Source organism: Amphiura filiformis, chromosome 14 (assembly GCF_039555335.1).
Source record: "Amphiura filiformis chromosome 14, Afil_fr2py, whole genome shotgun sequence".
In the NCBI taxonomy this organism is placed as follows: domain Eukaryota; kingdom Metazoa; phylum Echinodermata; class Ophiuroidea; order Amphilepidida; family Amphiuridae; genus Amphiura; species Amphiura filiformis.
The window spans coordinates 36,767,372-36,788,797 of NC_092641.1; the positions used below are offsets into that span (position 1 = coordinate 36,767,372).

The 21,426-nt window shown below is 35.9% G+C and overlaps 1 protein-coding gene across 2 annotated transcripts in view; it reads left to right on the top strand.

Moving 5' to 3' along the window:
• The window catches only part of LOC140170046 (high affinity cGMP-specific 3',5'-cyclic phosphodiesterase 9A-like), a 71,176-nt gene that overhangs the window by 38,461 nt on the left and 11,289 nt on the right, over positions 1–21,426 (top strand). The window contains exons 6-12 of one of the 2 annotated variants that reach the window (XM_072193362.1): positions 5,480–5,550; positions 7,867–7,887; positions 11,387–11,468; positions 12,521–12,608; positions 12,818–12,892; positions 15,066–15,152; positions 20,907–21,094. In XM_072193362.1, the coding sequence (XP_072049463.1) occupies positions 5,480–5,550; positions 7,867–7,887; positions 11,387–11,468; positions 12,521–12,608; positions 12,818–12,892; positions 15,066–15,152; positions 20,907–21,094 (612 nt within the window). The remainder of the gene's footprint in view (positions 1–5,479; positions 5,551–7,866; positions 7,888–11,386; positions 11,469–12,520; positions 12,609–12,817; positions 12,893–15,065; positions 15,153–20,906; positions 21,095–21,426) is intronic. The other variant, XM_072193363.1, reaches the window with a different exon arrangement.

Sequence of the window (21,426 nt, forward strand, 5' to 3'; positions counted from 1 at the left end):
CAGTATTGACAAATTTCCCAGAAAAAACAATTTAAAGCTTAATACAGAATAAAATTATTCTCTGAAATCATTTTTCTGTCACATTTGACAGCACAACAACTGGAAAACTTGGGCTAGGTACTCAGAGTAACACATTATTTTGCGAGGAAATTAGTAATTCTGAGAAAATAGTATCTCCGCTTTGATAATCCGTGGTTTATTCATGTATGAACACCGCCAACATAACTACAGAACAATTTTCGCGTTAACGCCTAGTTTTACAAACGTCATTCCACATACATCTCTGTCTATTGTTTCGTGTTGTTTTTTATATTGTTTTTCTTCAATGGAAACATTCCGGATGATAGCATGATAACCATTACAGGTTATTTGGTATTGGTATATAAATATAAAGAGATAAACGGTGGGTATGTTTGGGTAGGTGGTGCAGTAATTCCATGATCGAATCTCACGTAGATGAAGTTCATAAAATAGCAGAAGCATTATATCTCTAGAGTATCAGTGACCTTGACCGATTGTTGTATTTATTAGGTAGTTGTATCATACTACTTATTGATGAGGCAATAAATGATTGAGATTACTTAACTTAACTTAACTTAACTATAATTTATAATGCGCCTTTTCCTTTGGCTACAAAGCGCAACAAGCATATTAAAAAGAACAGCAAACATGATCAAATACAGAAAACAACATTATGGAAAAAGATATGTCTTGAGCATAGTTTTGAATGATTCAAGAGTAGCAGCATTTCTGATATGAACCGGTAAGGTGTTCCACAAACGTGGAGCTGCCACTGAAAAAGCTCTATCACCAGCACCCTTCTTAGAACGAGGCACAAGGAAGGAAATCTGGCATCCGTGTAGTGTAAAGGCACATTTTACATGTATGTTAGATTCTGGCGCTTTGGGAAAGTGTTCCATGGAGTCCACTTCACTCTGCAAGCGACGAATCCTAATGCTTGTCTACGCGAGCTATTACACAAGCTATTACAGGTAGGGACTTTGACTTCCAGCGGGGGAAAGTTGAGGTCGGGAAAGTTTTTTACACTAAGTATTGCCCAGGTGGTTTTTTTTTCATGCATTATTGTATAGTTATAGGTGTTTTGTTTTTTAATCGTGGGGAAGGTTGTTTTTTAAGTGAGAAAGTGAGAAAGTGTTTTTTTTGTGCTCGTGTAAGGAATCTGTTTTTCTTAAACTTCCAGCCCCCCGGAAGTCAAATGATGTTGCAAATTTTGCCGCTCACTGGAAGTTTTGGCCGGTACGTCACTGTGTATCAGCATGGTATCAGTAACCTTTTGATGTTCAGTACCAGCATACATGTACTTACTTCTGAATCCTGCTGCCGAGTTCAAACCAAATTACCCACAGGCCCGGAAATGTGGCCCGCCGAAAATTTCAGCATTAACACTATTGTGGCCCGCAGATCCAAAAAGGTTTGTGCCATCCCTGGCATAAATGATGAGCTTATCATATGCACAGTGGTACACCCTGTCTCGGAAATATCTTTTCAATGGTGACATATTTATTTCTCAAATGTAAAGGTTTCTTTACGCCCTTGATTTTGAAGGTTACCATAATTTTTCATATTAACTTGAAGAATTACTTGTTGAGAAAGATCTGTTCAATAAATTTACAGATTAAAATTGATTTATGTACCCCCACGTTGAAAGAACGTGACGCATTGCATACACATCGCGGAGATACCCGTCCGAGCTACACATTGATTGCAGTGTTTTTACCGCCCCGATTTTAAATATTTATTTATTTATTTATTTATTTATTTATTTATGTATTTATTTATTTAGTTAGTTAGTTAGTTAGTTAGTTAGTTAGATAGTGATTTAGTTGTTCATTTAGAGAATTAGTATATTTTGCTGCTTCTGACTGCTCCCTATTCCAAAAAAATACAGAACTATTTTTTATTTAACAAATATTATCCTGTTTTGCCGAATGAAACATAACTAAATCTTTACTTAGTGCCAACTGGCAATAAAAGTCCAATTTTAATAGTTTTGTGATTTGAGGGAAAATGGGTCAAAAACATGCATTTTTTCACGATTTCTTACAATTGCAGTCACAAAATTCATAGACTTGGCACAAGTCTAAGCATTCAAAATTTGGAGCATAAGCTATGAGTTTGCTCATTTGGTGAGTTGTTTGTGCTAATTTTGATCGTTGGTTATAAAAGAATTTAGAAAATGTGTTTTCCAACAATTAGAACAGCAAGTCTTTGGCCTTGATTGTCACGAAAAACATCCTAAAAACACATGTTTTTGGCCCTTATTTCCAAAAATTAGCCAGGTGTACAAATAGTACCGCCATTCTTATACTGGGAAGGTAACAGGTTCGCTGTGGAGGAGGTGTGGCGATCCCCCACAGCAACATTTCACGGTGGAGTCTGGCCTAATCGCTAACGAAAGAGAGATGGGCACTCCGTCGTGTAAAAAATGCAGGCTCGACTCCTTTACCTTTTTACCATAGAACCGCATCGCCAGTTTTTTTCTGGCCATGTTGGTCTTACGGGCTCCTACACGCACCGTAACGCGCTGTGGTGCACTTACAGGAAACCCCGCAAGCTACGCACTACGATCCCGCTCTCATGTGGGTCACCAAAACAGCTATCGACTAAGAATGAACAAATCTCGCTGGTTTTTCTTCTTTAGCGGTGTGTTGTTCACCCTTGATGAATTCTACCAGGAAATGTGCGCTATATCGTGATCCCGGGATCGTGATATTGGGAAATTAATCCTTCAATTGTTAAGGTTAGGCAGGGTTTTGGTCAGAATGTTTGCTGAAATGTATGTGGATATCTATTTTTTCAACAAATAAATATCGTACAATCAAGTGCAAATTTGCTGGGACACTTCCCTGGTTCAATGACCATTCCCGCGCCCCATATTCAATGGGTATACCAAACGACTCGTTTTTAAATTAACTTTTGCTCCAACATTGGTTAGTGTGGGAGGGAGAGGATTCGAAATTCATATTTGATATTTGACAAAACCAGTAAGTTTTTACTTATAACTAATATTTCGTCCGTCTCATCAGATGTGAGCATCTCATTCTGATCCACTTTCCCGGGAAACTGATTTCAGGTTGTGTGTAGTCTTACTTCCAGTCTTCAAAAGTGGGCCATGCACGTGATCTTTCTGTGCTTGTTGGCTATGCAGAATGTGCCTGAACCATGGAGCTTGCAATAAACATGAAGAGAAATATATTACGTAACGCACTGTTCCTTTGATGTCGATTTGGTTTGCCGACAGGCTATTCGTAAAAGTAATACCATTGTTTCTAACATAAGGTTCCGCCATTAAATTTGAAACGAACCCGACAGCATATTAACAATTTACCTGGCAGGTGCCTGTCAATAAGAGATGATTAGAAAGTTATGTGTATGCGTATCACATGACTGACTTGAGAAAGTGGTATCATTGTTCGCACGCATCCTAAATGTGTGTTTGTGCGGGACTCAAGCCTATAAAGCAGTCGATTACACAGCAGAACGTATCGAGGCTACCCGGTCCTTTTAAATGTCTTCCTCCTGTGAGAAGTCTTGCCTTCCCCTCGCCCCTTTCCCCCTCCCTCTGAATGGTTCATATTGAAGTGCCGCTTCCCCCTCACCGGGTCTCATGTCATGTCGTTGAAAGTGCGGTAAGGGTATTCTAGATAGTATGACTATGACCAAATCAATGAAGCAGACATTGAAATCAATTCACGAGAAAGAAATTGGTAACCATAACAACGGGCTCAACAATTTTTACATGCAACTGTAACAATGTAACTGTTGAAACCTTGAGGAGGAATTAAATCGACATCCAGTGAATTCATGCGTCATTCATTCTTAACCGATAAGCAGATTAGCATGACAAAATTCTAAAGGATTAGTTCAAGTTCATGGCAGCGTCTTGCTTATTTAATATACAATGCAACCGATGGATCTGATTCATTCAAAGATGAACATGATTAAGTCCGGCGACACTCAATGTTGTTATCTGAAAGGGGCCTTTCGGTAGTAAATGTCGAAACAAAGTGACCATTGGCTAAATTGTAAAAACTAAGGTCATTGGCTAACAAATCTCGAAACAGGGGTTCATTGCTTAAATTTACATACTGATATAAGTTTTTGCACTATTCTGTAGTCATGATTTTGATGATAATATCGCCTTCCAGAATTCTGACTGCAAAAGGGTGGTTATATGTTGGGATACATTCTAAAAATGGGGGTTATAGTCTGTTAAGTTTGGAACAGAATCGAACGTTATAATCTGTATAATATCACCGATTCGGTACCCAGTGACATAATGCATTACTTTACTCAACAATATCATTATTATCTACTTTTCACATCAAACACCCACTTTTCTCCAATTTGGGCGTTTTTGCGTGACATTGCGCACAATTCTTGTAATTTTGGTGCATTTGTATTGGTTTCTAATACTTATGTTTCAATATGAAATTTTCCATATACAGTTCTTAGTTTCGTCACCGTCTCTTGTGTAAGGTTCTGTCGATTAGCACCTGTCTTTCACTTCTGTCACAATATTACCTTAGTATCGATTATATTGGTTTGTACTCCAATGTCACTTACATAGCTTTAATACTGTATTAAAAATGGCTTTCCTTCTAACGACGTACTACTGTAATTGAATTTGCATTTTTACTTGTTCAAGCACATTTACTTAAACATAATCTGAGAATATGTATGACCTTGAAAATCTCCAGTCTCCATCTTAAGTCGTAGCGTCCGTCCGGTGCTCTCACCCAGGGTTAACTATTGCAGATATCTAACGACAGTTTTTGTAACGAATTGCTAGTTTACGGTATTTCAAGATCTAACACCATTTCCTTGCTATATACTTATAATATCTGTCTGAAACCATCTCTTTGCGCGTTTTTTAACGTCAAAGACAAGAAGGTGGGTTTGATATTTTCACATTACTTAGAAAGCGGTTGCTCTTTGTAAAATTGCATTGTATAATTGGTCACGGTGGTTTGATGTGATCAGTTAACATAGAGTTTCGTTTCTATATCAAATTATTCATCTTCTTGTGCTTTTTGTGGTAATTGTAATTTTATAAACTGTACATTTGTGTGCAAATTCATGGCGCTATTTTCATATATTTTAAATTTGAATAAGCCAAATAATGAGTTATACATTGCATTTCATGATCAAAAGTTTGTTGAAAATTCCTTTATCATTTATTAATCTGCTTGCTGTTGTTCTAATACCATTTTACAACTACCCTTGTAAAGATGCAAACAAGATTTTAGATAGATAGCGCCATCATTGTTCAACTTTTCTTTAAAATGACTCAGTTTTACATGCCATGTTCTGATAAGGCTATTTTGGCTTTTTACCTTAGAGTTTATAAATGAAAAACAAGAAACACTGACCTAAGTTTATCATGCAAATACCAGAATATACAAAAATGAAGAACATTAAAGGAAAACAGTACTTTATTTGATTTTTCATTTGACAGGGCATTCAAGGTGCAAGATCTTAAAGAAGAGGTGTCCTCGAGGTTAACTGCTATGGAAAGACGCATGGAAAGTGAGTATCGATATCTCATTGTTATACCCGCCTGTTACAATCTTGAATAGAGACCGTCTAATTTACATTACGTGTAGATTTATATGAATTCATAAAATTACATAAAATTACATAAAATTGCCAACGAAGTCCTGAAATTTAGGATCATCTCCATGATATGCAACATCAATTCTAGATTAACGCGATTTGAAAGCCCTTGGCATCGAAACTAACTTGTTTGCGTGATGCCATACCAATATCGTCCGCTATAGATGGTTACATTACCTTTATATATTTCGAGAGGTTCAGCCTGAGGTTGTTAGTGTGACGTCACATTGCCATGTAACAAGACAACATTCTCTCATTTACATGAACAAATGAATACATTGTAATAGAACTTTCCGTTTGCTTTACCTTACACATCCCTGCAACAATTAGTCACATTTTGCCAACGTTTACTTTTAGCTAAAGGAATAAGAACTCATTCAATCATGCTTACAGCATGGCACCTCTTACCAACTGTCAACATTTGCAAAAATAATTGCCTTAGGCGTAGGACACTTCTTACTGAACAAGATCACATGGTCACATGGGAAATAACGCTGTGAAGAAGAATGAAGGGATATGTCACGTAAAGCAAATTTGAATAAAAGTAACGTATCCTTTAATACCTAATTAAACAAAAAAAAGTAAAAAAAAGAAATGTTCTTCAATTTTTATACATGTTAATATTTGTAATTATTTGTTGAATTATTCAACATAAATGACCCCCCTCTTTACAGCGTTGACATGCAACCATTAAACCCCTGTCTTCCCTATTAATAATATTGATAAGATTGGAGCAAAATATTTAAGTTATCGATGGACAAGTGTATTTTTGCATGACGATCCTTCCCATAATTAATTGCCTGTTTGGTACAGTTACGTAACCTTTACCTTCGTTAAGGTGTTCGTCCGTGTTGATATGAATATATCGGGCATGTATTATCTGCATGACAGTTATTATGTTGTACGTTGTTTGTATGTGCGTTCAAAATGACAACATGCAAAATGAAACGAATACTTTTTGATTGGTTTAAAACGTTTTATATTCAATTAAAGCATTTCCAAGATCCACAGCTTATCATCCTCATTAAAGTCATTATAGGGGAGAGTATATATTATAACAGCTACTTTAAGATCCATTGTTTTAATTCTGCTGAATAATTTACCGTGAAAACCTTATCATTAAAGTTACGTAATACAAATTCTTGCATTAGTCGCGTCGTCATACTCGTCGTTATATTTCCACTTATAAATCGTCAAGATATGCGTGAGTGGGTGTGTGGTGAAAGTACTGTTACCTTATAGATTGTGAATTTAGATGAATGAAACATTATTATTTTCAAGATACGTACCTAAACGTAGGCTATAGCCACAATAGAAATAAAGCACTTATTTGATACACACTGCAAATTTGAAGCATTTTGATTCATAAGCAATGCTGCACTTTCACATAACACCATTATTTTCCGAATGAATTTGCACAAACTCCCAGATCAGTCCGTATCAATTCTTGCACAGTGCACACCAAATAAAACCCTGGTCACATTTAGTTTATATGTTTTTAAAAGGGTTAACAACGGTCTATTCAAGTTCAAATCCATATACACCCGGGGGGGGGGGGCACATCAAAAATTTTTGGTGGGTATGCTCCCCCGGAATTTTGAGGGGGTGGGTCTTTGGGAGCTGACGGCGTACCGGTAAAAGGGGGTCTTTCGGAGCTGCGACCCGTGCTGTGAACAAGTAAAATGGGGTCTTTTTGAGCTGCGAAAAGTCAAAATCAAGGGTCTTTCTTGACTTTTTGGTTGAAAATCGCCTGAAAAAACAAGAAATATGAGGAATGAGCAATTTTTGGGTCTTTTAGAGCTGAAATTATCAAAATCAAGGGTCTTTCGGAGCTTTATTTTGGTCAAATATAGGGGGTCTTTCGGAGCTGCGAAACCCAAAAGGGGGGTCTTTCCGGGGGAGCATACCCGTATGGTCATTTGTGTTGAGTGCCCCCCCCCCCCGGGCATATACACTCTATGGAAGACATGACCTTATTCACCCACACAGGGAGTAGATTTCAAATGGAGTCATCCATTCAGGTAACCCTTATCCTCCCTGTGTGGCAGATTTAGGTCAGGTCTTCCATAGGGGGTGTAAAGATTTCATCTTGAACAGCCCATCTCAATGTCAAAGTAATTTTATTTCTCGAACGCTGCCAGAAAACGTCAACGTTGAGAATACTTTGATTTAACCAATTTTTCATTTTAAAATAAATATTTGATTACATTTTACTTCCGCTTCCTGAAGACATCACTTATAAAGACCAGGGTAAGAGAAACTGCACGGTCTTTTCACTACTTTCGATAAAATAGGATTAGCCATGCTAACAGAAATAAAAGTTAAATCTAAGTGGACGATTTTAAGCTACACGTGTAGCCAGGTATATTATACAGACATAAAATTTTGCTTTATCAATAGAGGTGAGAATCCTATTGTGAATACCCAACCATAAATCCCCCAGCATCACCCTGGATGGCACTATAACATACGAGGGTTGGTCAATAAGTCCTCGCAACTACTATATATCTCCGCTCAAGCATGACTTTGATGTCTGTTACTTATCATAAATACAAGTTTGTACCTTTGTCTTTCAAAACAAATGTGTAATAGCGAGGTTGCATACTTGATGACGTAATCACATTAGCATAAACACAGTAGCCTACGGCCACTGCATGATTTATAGTGAAAAATAATGGAGAAAATAGCGAGCCAAATTGAGGTTAGTTACATAATTCCAAATATCTCGAGAATAAAAGTATGGAATCTGGCGCGGGTTTGCAATTTTGTAAACCGATAACATAGGTTGATGCTATACTCTTTTTGGACCTGTACCATTTTTATTAAAGATCAGGGATCATGTTGAATAACTCCATTTTTAGTAGGCTTTGTCAGTCATTGGTCCTTTATGTAATAAGAGATAGCAAGATATATCAACGACAAAATGTAACAAATGGTACCTGATTTGATTGGGTAACTACTGAAAGGGAGCTTCCGGTGGGGAAATCACAAACATTTCTCTATTAATGAACCCTTTGTTTTCAAAATGCCATGTTTTTGTCATCAAAGTAGCACACAATAGAGAGGCTCTGGATTGATTACGAATTGTGAATTTCAATAGGTTCGTTTAATTTTAGCATGAGACTCAGTATAGCAAATCACTCACACTGTTACTGTCCCGCAATATTGTATTTAGTCATATTTTTAGTGCTTTTTTGATGAAATTTTCCCCTTTTTCATACATTTTTGGCAGTTTTAATTATATATACCAGCAACGCATGCGCATATTGATATTTTTATTGTAACAATTTCTATTGTCCTGAATATGACCTCTCACCCCATACCAATAATCATATTTGTTTTTGTTTCATTTTGGAGATAATTTTGATTATTATGTCTACCTTGAGTGCTCGTCTCTCATGATTTTCACACCATTTTTGGTTGTCATTAAGGCCTATTTTTGATGTATTTCAAAGACGGTCCCTTTCTTCATCTGTTAATGGATACATTTCTTCTCTCACAATTATCAAGTGAATATACTCAGATTACCTCAGACCAAAAATAAGGCTTGTAAACTGCTTTTGTACTTACTTCTGCTTCTTTTTATTACACGTTCCTTAACTACAATTCAAGTTTCCCGCCGATGTTGACAATTGTCAGTGCATATATAGGAGTGACTTTATGCAAATGAGGTTACGTAATTCAAGATACTCTAATAGAAACTGTCGTGTGTTTTGAAAGACAAAGGTACAAACTTGTATTTATGATAAGTAACAGTCATCAAAGTCATGCTTGAGCGGAGATATATAGTAGTTGCGAGGACTTATTGACCAACCCTCGTACAAGGCTAACTTGCAGAACATTTAATTAGTACAAAAATATGCCAGAGATAACTCAAGCGGTGAATCTGACCAAACGGGCGATTATCAATTAGTGATTTTTGCTGAGGTTTTTGTTTAGATACAGTGGACACTGGACAGATCATAACTCTATAACCGCTTCGTCTCGGTGAATACAGGGTGTCCCTGAAGGAACTGTATCGTCGGGAACTGAATTTTTTAAAGTATTTTGAGGCATAAACCAAACATAACTAAATAACCGACGTGGTTGAAGAATAAACCAACTATCACACACTTTTTGAATTTTGACAATCGACCGCTCCGTTTTTAGAATAAAAGAAAATTACGAAACTACCTCATTTTCAATCCGTTCTACGGAGTCAAGTATCTATCAAAGACAATAATTGACGCCTCATAACGCTGATGATGCAAAGTGATTAGCACTCCGAATACGGATTATCGATTGATATTTGAATCTGTGGAAAGGTTTGAAAATGAGCAGATGAGGGAGTTTCGTAAAATTCTTATATTTCAAGAACGGTGTGGTCAATTGTCAAAAGTCAAAAAGTACATGATAGATAATATTTTTCACAACCATGTTTAGCTGTGGCGTTCAAATTCCCAAACAATTCAGGGACACCCTGTACCTAACTGGTTCAATCCATATGAAAAAGTTTGGCCACAATATGAGCAGAAAAGTGGTACATGTAGCATGAAGAACAACATATTTTACTGAACGGCCTTGTATTTGGCAAGCATGGGGAAACCCATTGTGCTCCCATTGTTCACTCGTTATGGCTGATTGATTTCAATTATTGTTTGGAATTCCCCTGCAACATGTATTATTATTTTGGATGAAAAAACGCGGGCATTTCTTCTCAACTAATCATAGCAAGTTTTATATGCATGGAAACCTGAAAGCATGAATATTCAAGTTCCGTCCGTGGAAAAAATAAAGAGCGACAGGCTAATTGGCTGTGTACGTGTAACGGACGAGCCTCTGTGAATCATGCGACAATCTGGCTACTTTCCCATTGAAAACCCGACGTTTTAGCCAAGATTTAGAATTTTTAATGAAAGATTGCGGGTTTTGACAGACATTTTTGAAGCAAGGTTTTTATTTTCAATAAGTTTTTAACTTTCATATCCCGAGCGTGGAGCATACGTTTTTTGCACCGTAAACACACACCGACCAAAGACAGAATCCACACAACAGCCGGTGGGAAGAAGTGTGTAAACTAGTAATTAAATTAGGCAGATGCACGAAAGTTATTCATATGCAGGACAAAGGGTTCAAGTTCAATTTTTGCTCTTACTAAAGTAGCGTAACAAATACAGAAATAATCATCAAACACGTGGGAATTTAGGAGACTCATTTTCGTTTGATATTAATTTGCTCATTCAGTGGTTCGCGTTTGGTGTGGTGTGGTGGGTGAGGTGTGCATGTTGGGTGGGGGTGTGTGTGGGGTGTGTCTAATGAAAGTGAATATTTGTGGGGGTGCGTGAGGGGTGTAAAGTGTGTGGATGTGAATATGGGGAGAATGTGAAAAGAATAAAATGGTAGCCATATATCAATATAGTTTAAATTTACATGCTATTTCATTATGCAAGATTCAATTTTGATGATTATCATGAACTTTGTTATTTCGTACATGTCATAAGAGCCCACTTTTGGGGGAGGTTGGTCCTATTACAATATTAAAACTTTAATAATCTGTTAAATGGGTAAAGAAAGTGCCTACAAAATAATTGAGAAAGCTTAGGTATTGATAAACTACAGCCACAAAGAACTCCTACTGAACTCCTGTGAAATCTGTGTTGCAGGCACTGCGACTACAAAAAACGTATGTAACTCAATCTCCAATAGATGTGAAAACTGAATGCGATGGTTAAAATTGTGTAGTTATAAATTTAATTGCTTTCATTTGCAGCTGAAGGTTTGAAGGCCATTGAGATTGAGAAATGTAAGATGGAAATCGGTCATTTGAAAGATGAACTACTTGCAGCTAAAAAGTAAGTGTATGCTTTAATCTTGAATATCTCAACAGTATAATGCAAGGAATTAATATGTTAATGAAAAAAACCCGTTTTCTGTTGACGCTAGTGACCATTACGTTAAGGGCTGGGGTATGAACGTTTGGACAGTATTTATTTTGGGACATTAGAGCACATCAGACATATCGAATTGCATTCTGAATACGAAGAATGTCATTCTGATATCAAATAATTTTATATTTTGAAATTCGCAATTTAATACACATTTTATGGCAAATCATTGAAAATTGATATTTTTGATATTTAACAGTACTTGAAGTAAACTTTATAAATCTGATGATTTATACTTGAAGTGTATGTAGGTGGGATGAAAAGCCGACGATCAATTGAAAATTTTGACCTTTCGTATTGAAGATATGGATTTTTCCCCCCAAACACCAAAAAAAAAATAGGTCTTTTGGGAAAAAATCCATATCTTCAATATGAAAGGTCAAAATTTTCAATTGACTGTCGGCTTTTCCTCCGTGCTACATACACTTTAAGAATATATCATTAGATTTATATGATTTACTTCGAGGACTGTTATATATCAAAAATTATGAAAAAAATGAAAAATATCAAATTTTTATAATTTGTCATAAAATTTGTATTATATTGTGATTTTCAAAAAATTAAAATTATTTTATATCAGAAAGACATGCTTCGTATTCAGAATGCAATTCGATAGGTCTGAGGTGGTCTCATGTCCCACAAAAAATACTGTCGAAACGCAATAAACGCTCATTTTAGATCCCTTAACGCATTTCGTACACTGAGTTATTTACCACCACTGGGTTTGATAAAGGGCACATTTTTAAAAGGTAAGTCGTAGCATAAAAAATCTCACATCCAAGCTCTAAAATATCAGATGCTAGAATAGCAGTATTATATAACGACGCACAACTTGTAGGGATTGTTATTTTGTTTCTAATAACATATTTTGAAAAGGGACACAATACAAACGTGCAAATAATGAATAACCTGACATTTCTTTAACGGTATTGAAATATATTTGTTCTTAATATTTTCAGGAGCCACGCAAAGTTCTGTAAATGCTCAGGTCCAGTCGTTGATGAAAAGAGGATCGTAACAAAGCGCGATGTGCCCAAATATCCTAAAGTAAGTCTTGAAAAAAAAAAAGATTGCTTGTACCAATAAAATGTTTCAAACCTGATGAGTTGCCAGTTAGCCACGAAGTAAACCATCGTCAACATTGTGCAGCAGTTAATCATGTTATTATTGGAACAATAAAACATTATCATAAATGGTTAAATATTATTTCATGAACTTCTTGTCAAATATTGGTCCATTGTTTCTTATTCTTTCAGTACACACTTTCAAATGAAACCATTAAATATTTGAAGAAACCTACTTTCGACATATGGCACTGGGAATCAAATGAGGTGAGTAGGATATGTTCTTCTCCTATTACGTATATAAGCTTATATATGCGGTTTTTGGGAAGCTGAACCCGAGCTCGGTCTTTCTATGCTTCATGCAAGGGCGTAGCCAGGAGGGAGCCGGGAAGGGGAACTGTCCCTACAGAATTTTTGGGGGATAAAACGGGGACGGCAAAGAGTAAAAAATCCTTATAAAATTACTTAACATGGGACAAAAAATTGACAAAAATGGGGACGAAAATTTGGCTTTGACCCCTCACATTAAAATCCTAGCTACGCTAATGGCTTTACAAAGACCATTGGGTATACATTGTTTGTTATGTTTTTATATATGTTGTTGGTGAACCCAGAGAGTGAAAGCAGGCTTTAACTGGTGGGTTTAAAACCAGAACAGTCACAGTCATGCACTTTCATAGAACTTGAACAAGAACTTGAACAAGAACTTGAACAAGAACTTGAACATAGTCACTGTGCAGTGTCCTACATTTAAAGTTTCCCATCACATCAAGGAGAATATTTGGTTTTGCTTAATTCGAAGCAACAATTTTGGACATAGTCTGTTCTGATTTTAAGCTTCGAACTAATTTGAACCGGCAAAGTGGGTATATTACCAGGGGGAAAGGTACTGATGGATAGGTTTCTGTCATTTGAGATGACCAATCGTTCAATTGAAGGTCACTTAAAATTAATTTATAAGAATAAGTCTTGTATTATTTATTTTAATTTACTGAAAGCTATAATGAATCCTTAGGCATTCACATAAATTGCATTTGCTATGGCGATGGTTATTGTTTATAATAATAGCTGTTATTGTATAAAATATTTTTGTTTATTTCTTTAAATTTAACAATTTTAAATCAGTGCAGACTTTTTCCACTGAATATTGTTTTTTACATGACTAAATATGCATAATGGAAATCTGCATTATTTTCATTGAACACACTCAAAGTTTTCTGGTTTGTGTTTTGTTCAATAGCTGTTTTAAATTCATTCAAGTTTTCAAGTTAATTTTTCTTCCAAAAATTCCACATACAATTATGTAATGGAGTAGTAATGTATGTGGGAATGTGTATGTCATACATCATACTTTCTCAATGATGTACGTATTTGTTGTTAGTACCTAATAGTTTGAAATATAGAACTCTTTCCTATACTACGCTACTCAAATACTAATTATTCCGACATATTCCAAGTTTACAACAGTGGCCTTTAGAACAATAGCGAAACCATACCATGCTTACCGCGCATGAAACCTTGTTTCTCAAGGAACTATTGTATGTAATTAAAAGAACTCTTTATTCATAATTATATTTTTCATCTATTTTATTGTTTTCACTCCATATTTTTACCTTGATCTCAGTTTCAAATTTGCCGCCTTTGGCCCCCATGGACCAGATCGTGTCACATATTGTTTACTTCTGACAAGTTTTAACCTTATTGTTTGGATGCTTGTGCGAATACGTCCTGCAGGCATTTAATGTAACGTTTATGACACGACAGTGCTTTCAGTTGAAAGCGATCATTGCGCTTTTACACTTTAATGTAAGCAAGTCGACTTCAAGGTTCACTTCAAGATCATACATTAATGCCTATGATTTGGATACCAATGGATAGGTGTGAGTCTCTTCTTTCCATTAATAGCAAAAACGATTGACGTCACAATGAGCAACTGGTTTTGAGTCAAAATTGGTCAAAAATTGGATTCCAGTCAAAAATCATGGAAAATGTTGATTTTAGAAATGATAGGAAAGCCCTATTATAACACAAATAAGTTTCATGCCCAAAAATGTATGAAAACGTGTATCTGGACCCCCACTCCACCCTCCAAGTTGGATGGTCTTCCCCGGGTCTTCCATATACCCTCGGGAAAGGTATAGGTTCCATTTTATTTGCCAAAATGAGCACACAGGATGGTCAAACTATTACTTAGAGCCGTGTGGCGGTTTGTTTTGACGGCAAGAGGTGTACCTACCCCTTCGTTACGCGATTCAACAACACAAAATACAAATAAAATAAATACAAAATAAGAGAAAATATCGATTATTATGATTATAGAGCGATACTGAAAACATATTACGACCCATATATGCGAGAGACATTTGAATTACAAAGCAATTTGTTTTCGTTTGTTGGTGGAAATGATAATAATTCTTTTCGTATTTGTATGTTATTTTAGATGCTGTGTCTTCTTGAACATATGTATCATGAGTTGGGCTTGGTGAAAGAGTTTAACATGAACCCAATAGTGCTGAAACGATTTCTGGTGAGTTTCAAATAAAAATATATGTTTTCCAACTCACGGTATTATAGTACTGTATACTAGATAATAATAATATTGATGATAAAAATATAAAATACTCCGTACATATGTCGCTGGGACGTAAATAATAATTACACAATCAATTTAAGAAATGTTATGTGCCCCAAAAATATTCCATAATATTTATTAAAAGTTATGTATTTTGTCATCAAACATTAATTTTCACCAGGTTTGATATTTATCTCCATTTGTTTGAATTTGGAATATTCTGGAGTATTATGTAATGCTAGTGATTAAAGTGATCAAGGAAACATTTGGACAGTACTATACGCTGTAGAAGTGACGTCTATGGCAAGCTAAGCGGCTCAGAACGTGGGACTAGCTACGCGCAGCTTCTTTCTCGTTACGTGCAGCTTATTAACCAATCAGATTCGCGGTTTTAAACACGTGGAGCTGATGTAAACATCCTCTCTCACAAATATTATGTTGTTAATTTTTGTAAATGAAAATATCTGTAGTATATCAGCAAAAAAATGGTATAGGTGCTATTAAAGTAATATCTGAACAGAATAATGATTGTTCTATATTTAGGGGCTATCATTTTCTTCGGAAGGGATCCCAAATATAGGGGGTCATACTTTTTGGAAAGAAAAATAAGGGGAGGGGGTCATAAATTGATAATGACAAAATGTAGGGAGTCACAAGATGACTACAGATAGTGTGTTTATTGTATTCAAAAGACTGATTTCAATACAATTTTAGCCTGTCTAGGGGTAAGGTGTATCGGTGGTGGGAGTCGGGGTCATAACATTTTGATGCCGAAATAGTGAGGGCCGCAATTTATTGACGCCGACTTTTTGTAAATTTAGGAACCACACCCCCCCGTTCCGAAAAAAATGATGACCCATTTTACTCTCTCCATATTTACACAGTGGCATGTGATATCGCTTTCCCTGCAATATCTTTACACAGCGCTTTACATCAGTAGTAGTTGTTGTTTGACCTTCATATCCCCTGCACCGCTAATACAGCCCGAGTATAAAGTTACTTGCTATTAAACACGGTGTAAACTTGGAAACACTAAATAAATATGCTTTGTGTCATTTTAGCCAGGCATTAGCAACATGTTCTCTTGACACGTGCTGTGATTTGGCCTCCTTTACCCGTTCGTTATCTATGCTAATTCCGTAAATTAATTACAAGATAATAATTGTGAAAGAGGATACCTATAACTATACTACGCGCAGCTAACGACCCAACCACGTGATTAAATTTGACTATTTTGATTGGTCAAACAGCTGCTCGTAACGAGAAAGAAGCTACGCGTAGCTGTTCCACGCTTTTGGCCCCCTTGGCTTGCCATAGACGTCATAATCGGATTAACTACCATAGCAATAGATGAATACAATTTTTGAATATACCGCGCTGCACTGCAGCAGGTTGCACTCATCACCTGTCTTCAATCAAATAATAGATTGAATACAATACCGCTCTTTTCAAAGAGACTAATCTTACAGGTGCAAGTGATTAGCATTTCTTTGAAATCTATGGTTCAATGCATCGGTACCGCATGAACGTTGTAGTGCAGGGCGATATTGCCAAAATTGTATTCATCTATTGCTATGGTAGTTAATCCGATTAACTACGTCACTTCTACGGCGTATAATGGTCATGATTACCAATAACCACAGTAGTGAGTGCTGGCACGGTGCCAATTGGTTTGTGTTGAAGTAATGTAACATATATAGAAATGATGTAAACAGATTAATGATTGTGATTGGCTTGTGGTGATCTAATGTGCTATTTTTGGAAGCGCTGTAATTTACCATAAATAGTTAAGATTATTATAGATTGTTAAGAAATGGTTATATTTTATCTATCCGTGTGTGCCGAAGTTTGTGGGTTTATGTCTGTGCATAAAGCACTATATATTTTTTCTTTTTGTACACTCTGTTCATCCACTATTTAGACTATTTATCCCCAGTTGGTAGTAAGCCAAAATGTGCGATTTCCATCATATTTTTATTTTGTTATTCTTTACACAAAAAATGTCCATTTTAAAGCAAAATAACGAGGTTAAGTGAAAGAAATCCCACTGGCTAGTTTTGATCGTTTAACGTTAATAACGTGCTATAGGAGACCTAATGTTTATTACGACTTTATGTTAGAATTGCTCTGATAATCTACAAACACAACGAATTTGGCTGATTCTATTCAGACGTATAGTTGGGACATGGGTAAACATTATAAATATAGCAGTAAATCAGGTTTGTCAAAAATTTACCAAAATCATGTGATAAGATTTTACAGTATGGCTTTACAAGCGTAAGTATTAAAAAATGCATTTTCTCCTCTTTACGCACTCTCACGCTAAAAGCAAGCAAACGAACAAATAGTACCTACCGTAGCAATTGTGATTATTTTTATTGATATTATTTTCCCATAGAGAGTATGATACCATACATTGCGTGGTAACCACTTTTTTTCAATTAACTGGCTTCAAAATTCAATCGTGATTTATTAGCAGCATTTAAGCCAAGAATAAGATTTTGTGTGTGTTACCTTCGACTTTATTTAGAAATACGTATTTATAAATACGCACATGCCCGCAAGCGTGACCAAATCATCATGCCATTGACATGGTTGACATGGATAATAACTCTTTAGATAAATAACATTAAGTTTAAGTATCAATTGAATTGCAAACTTATTACACTGGGGGGGGGTCCGAATTTGTAATATGTTTTCATAAACAACATTAAGTATTTGTAAAACATCTGTCGACGGAAAAGTTTACAATGATATCATAAAGTGAAACGAAATAGACAATTTTGCTGCATAGTCTGGTGTTGTTTACCGCCTTTGCATTAAAATGTACAGAAAGATCACCCGCTGTGTCGAAGGCTACGTCCAGATTAATGTCAGCGCGGCGGTGGTCACTTGCGTATTTTTAAATACGTATTTATAAATATAGTCGAAGCGAAGGACATTAATCTATGAACTTTTTAGGTGACGTGGTTTTTTTTTCACATTCCGTGACTATGGAAAGTAGTAATGAAAAATACTTCAATGGGGTTTTTTCGGCGTTTGTTTCAATCTAAGTTTTAAGTGCAAACACAACTATGGCACTCTTTACGTATCTTGTTCAGCATATTAATTAATGCAGAACACATTGATTCACTCTATTTTCATGTAAAATTCATTGACCTTAATGTCTAAATTGGAAATTAAAACATCAGTCCAGAATATTTGCATTAAAAGATCTCAAGCGATTTACTTTTAATACAAAGTAAATACAGATCAAAATCAGTAAGTAGTCAACCAATTGGTGTAGCAAAAATGTCTGAATAATGGTGTGTTTTTTTTATTTAGGCCTATTTATTTTTATTTTTAAACATTTTTTAAATTTAAAACGGTGCCGTTGCTATTTACACAACCCTGTTTTAAGTGTTTAACATGAAGATCAGCAGTTTAAAGGTAACAAGGTCAGTGACGTCTCGTAATCCACAATGTTGCCTTAGCAACCAAACATATCAAACAAAGAAATGATATAATATAAAGAAAGAAAAGTCAATAAAAACACTCAAGCAATAACACATTATGTCCTTTCCATATCCACACACATGGAAGATTGTCTAAAAATAACGGTATAGTTGAGCATGGAAACACAACATGGGATTGATTTATAGCATCGCGTTATATACATACGAGAGTAACATGTCGTATTGTCTACGGAATAAATAACACGTTAACTCGGGATGTTGTACTCAAGAGGACAGAATAACTAGCATCTCACGTTTAATACAATGTGATGTTCTACCGTTATTGGGTGTCCTTGTGGTCTTGTCTATGAGCAATAGCAGGTGTGTATGAACAAAGGACTGGGAATGAGCCAAGACTATATACCTCAACTATATACTCCCAGTGATAAAAATCCCTCATGCACACAGCAAAGTACAAAATGTGATGTGATATTAATCATGTGAAGTTGATGACATTAGGTGGTTGTAAAGAACACCCTCTTTATCAGGGGAGAATTGCAGCGCAATTTGTTTCTGCAATTTGCAGATAAATTAGATTACGTAACACCATGTAATTTTTATTCTTATGAAAAATTGGGTGTGTGGTAATTTTACTCTTTTTGATGTAGGTTGCAGACAAATACATCATTGCAAAGTGAAAATATAAACACAGTTACGTAAAACCTATGACACATTCAGACAGGGTTGACCATACTGCAGTTACTGTCCGTTTTCCTTTACACAACACACATTGCTCTTACCATTGACGCGTGACCTCTACAAATAGCGTACGTTAGAAGTATGGGTAATTGCCTAGTTAACGTCGCTGTGTGAAAAATAACCGGCCAATATTAAAAGTATTCTTCTAAAATTCTAGAAAATATAGTTTTGTAACATGTCCTAAATCTTTAGCTAATTTACATGTTTGGAAATATTCGTACTTTGGTGTTTTAGTGTATGTTATAGGTAATAGTACATTGCCTAGTTAACGTCGCTGTGTGAAAAATAACCGGCCAATATTAAAAGTATTCTTCTAAAATTCTAGAAAATATAGTTTTGTAACATGTCCTAAATTTTTTGCTAATTTAGATGTTTGGAAATATTCGTACTTTGGTATTTTAGGAAGGATATGTAAACGACAGATAACACCAAAAAATATGAAGAAATTATTTCCAAACCGTGTTAAGTCAACAATCATTATGTTGCTCATTTTCAAGAATGCTGGTTAACAAAAAGCAGACCATTGTCTCATTTCGTGAACAAAGGTCCACATACCATTGTTTCCTTGCGTTTCCTTTGTAATCGGTTACCCAACTGAAGCTATAATACCAGCTCATTGCGATACCGCACATATAAAACACACACATGTGCACAACCAGAGAAGATCTGATTTAATCAGTTGAGCTGTTTTCAATGAGTGTTAGCTTGGTGTAATAGCTTTTAATGGGGTTTAAGTCCTGCAAAGGTCGTGGTGAATTCTACTGTAGACATGACTGCATCATGCTGGGAGTATACATGTATGCATGCGTGTGAGAATATCCCAAATCTTCTCATATAGGGTACTGTGAAGATTCACTTGACGTTGTTCTGTATCGACTAGTGTCGAAATGATATTCGTATCTCTTTTCCTTGGCGTTTGTACTAGACTCCCCTGTATATTTTTTTTTGCGGGGAGGTGTCGTACTCGTAACATGATGACAGCGTCTGGGTTCGAACCCACAATCTTCCGATCATAAATTAACACCGTGCCCACTTGTATAGACTAATATTATACTTTAAAAACATTTCAGTTACGTTACTTGTGTTGAAAACCATTAATTATAATATTTTCGTTGTTGCTGGAAAGGATTTACATTCTTACAATATAACGTAAAAGGCAAAATACAAGTTGTCTGCTTCAAATAATATGCAATAGTAAGTGCAAATACTCACATAAGCATTAGCTATCATGGGTATAGTAATAGTGCGTCCTGTGGTCCTATAAACATCAGATATACGGTACCAGGGGTGTAGTTATAGTGCGTTGCGTTGGCAGATATACATTTATTCATGTTTATTTACGTCATTTGAAAACGGGCCCAGAAAAACAATATGCGCAAACCAACCGTACACTTACTGAAATACGAACAAACAAACTGATTCCAATTCTTAATGACAGGTAGCTTTCAAATGGAAATATGACCTGTTTCAACATTTTTTTAAAACATTATTTAAACATTTTCTGTTTCCATTTCAGCTATGCGTGCAAGAAAATTACAGGAACAACCCGTTTCACAACTTCAGACATTGTTTCTGCGTGACGCAGATGATGTACGGTATGATACATTTATGTGAGCTCCACACCAAACTTTCCTTGCTCGATATGGCTACCTTGATGACGTCAGCCGTTTGTCACGATTTGGATCATCCGGGTTACAACAACACGTACGTTGTCTTGTTTATACATTACCTCTGCCTTATCATATTTCCCAATTTCACCTCACAACTTGAGTCTCTCGTAATGTTTTCTATTTTTCCTAAGAAGTGAGCTACATCTGAGGTATTTGGCAGTCTCACTGAATAGGTGACGAAATTTATATTTTCGTTAAGGAATCGGATAGCAACATGCACAGTATTTTTGTGGACCTGAGAGCACATCACAAATTCGACTGATCCCTCATCATAGCCATAGGGTTTGTATTTTAGACTTACAGTTGTCGGACGGGCTGCGTGGATAGCTGCGTGTCAGACTATGAGCGTGCTCCAAACAGACGTTC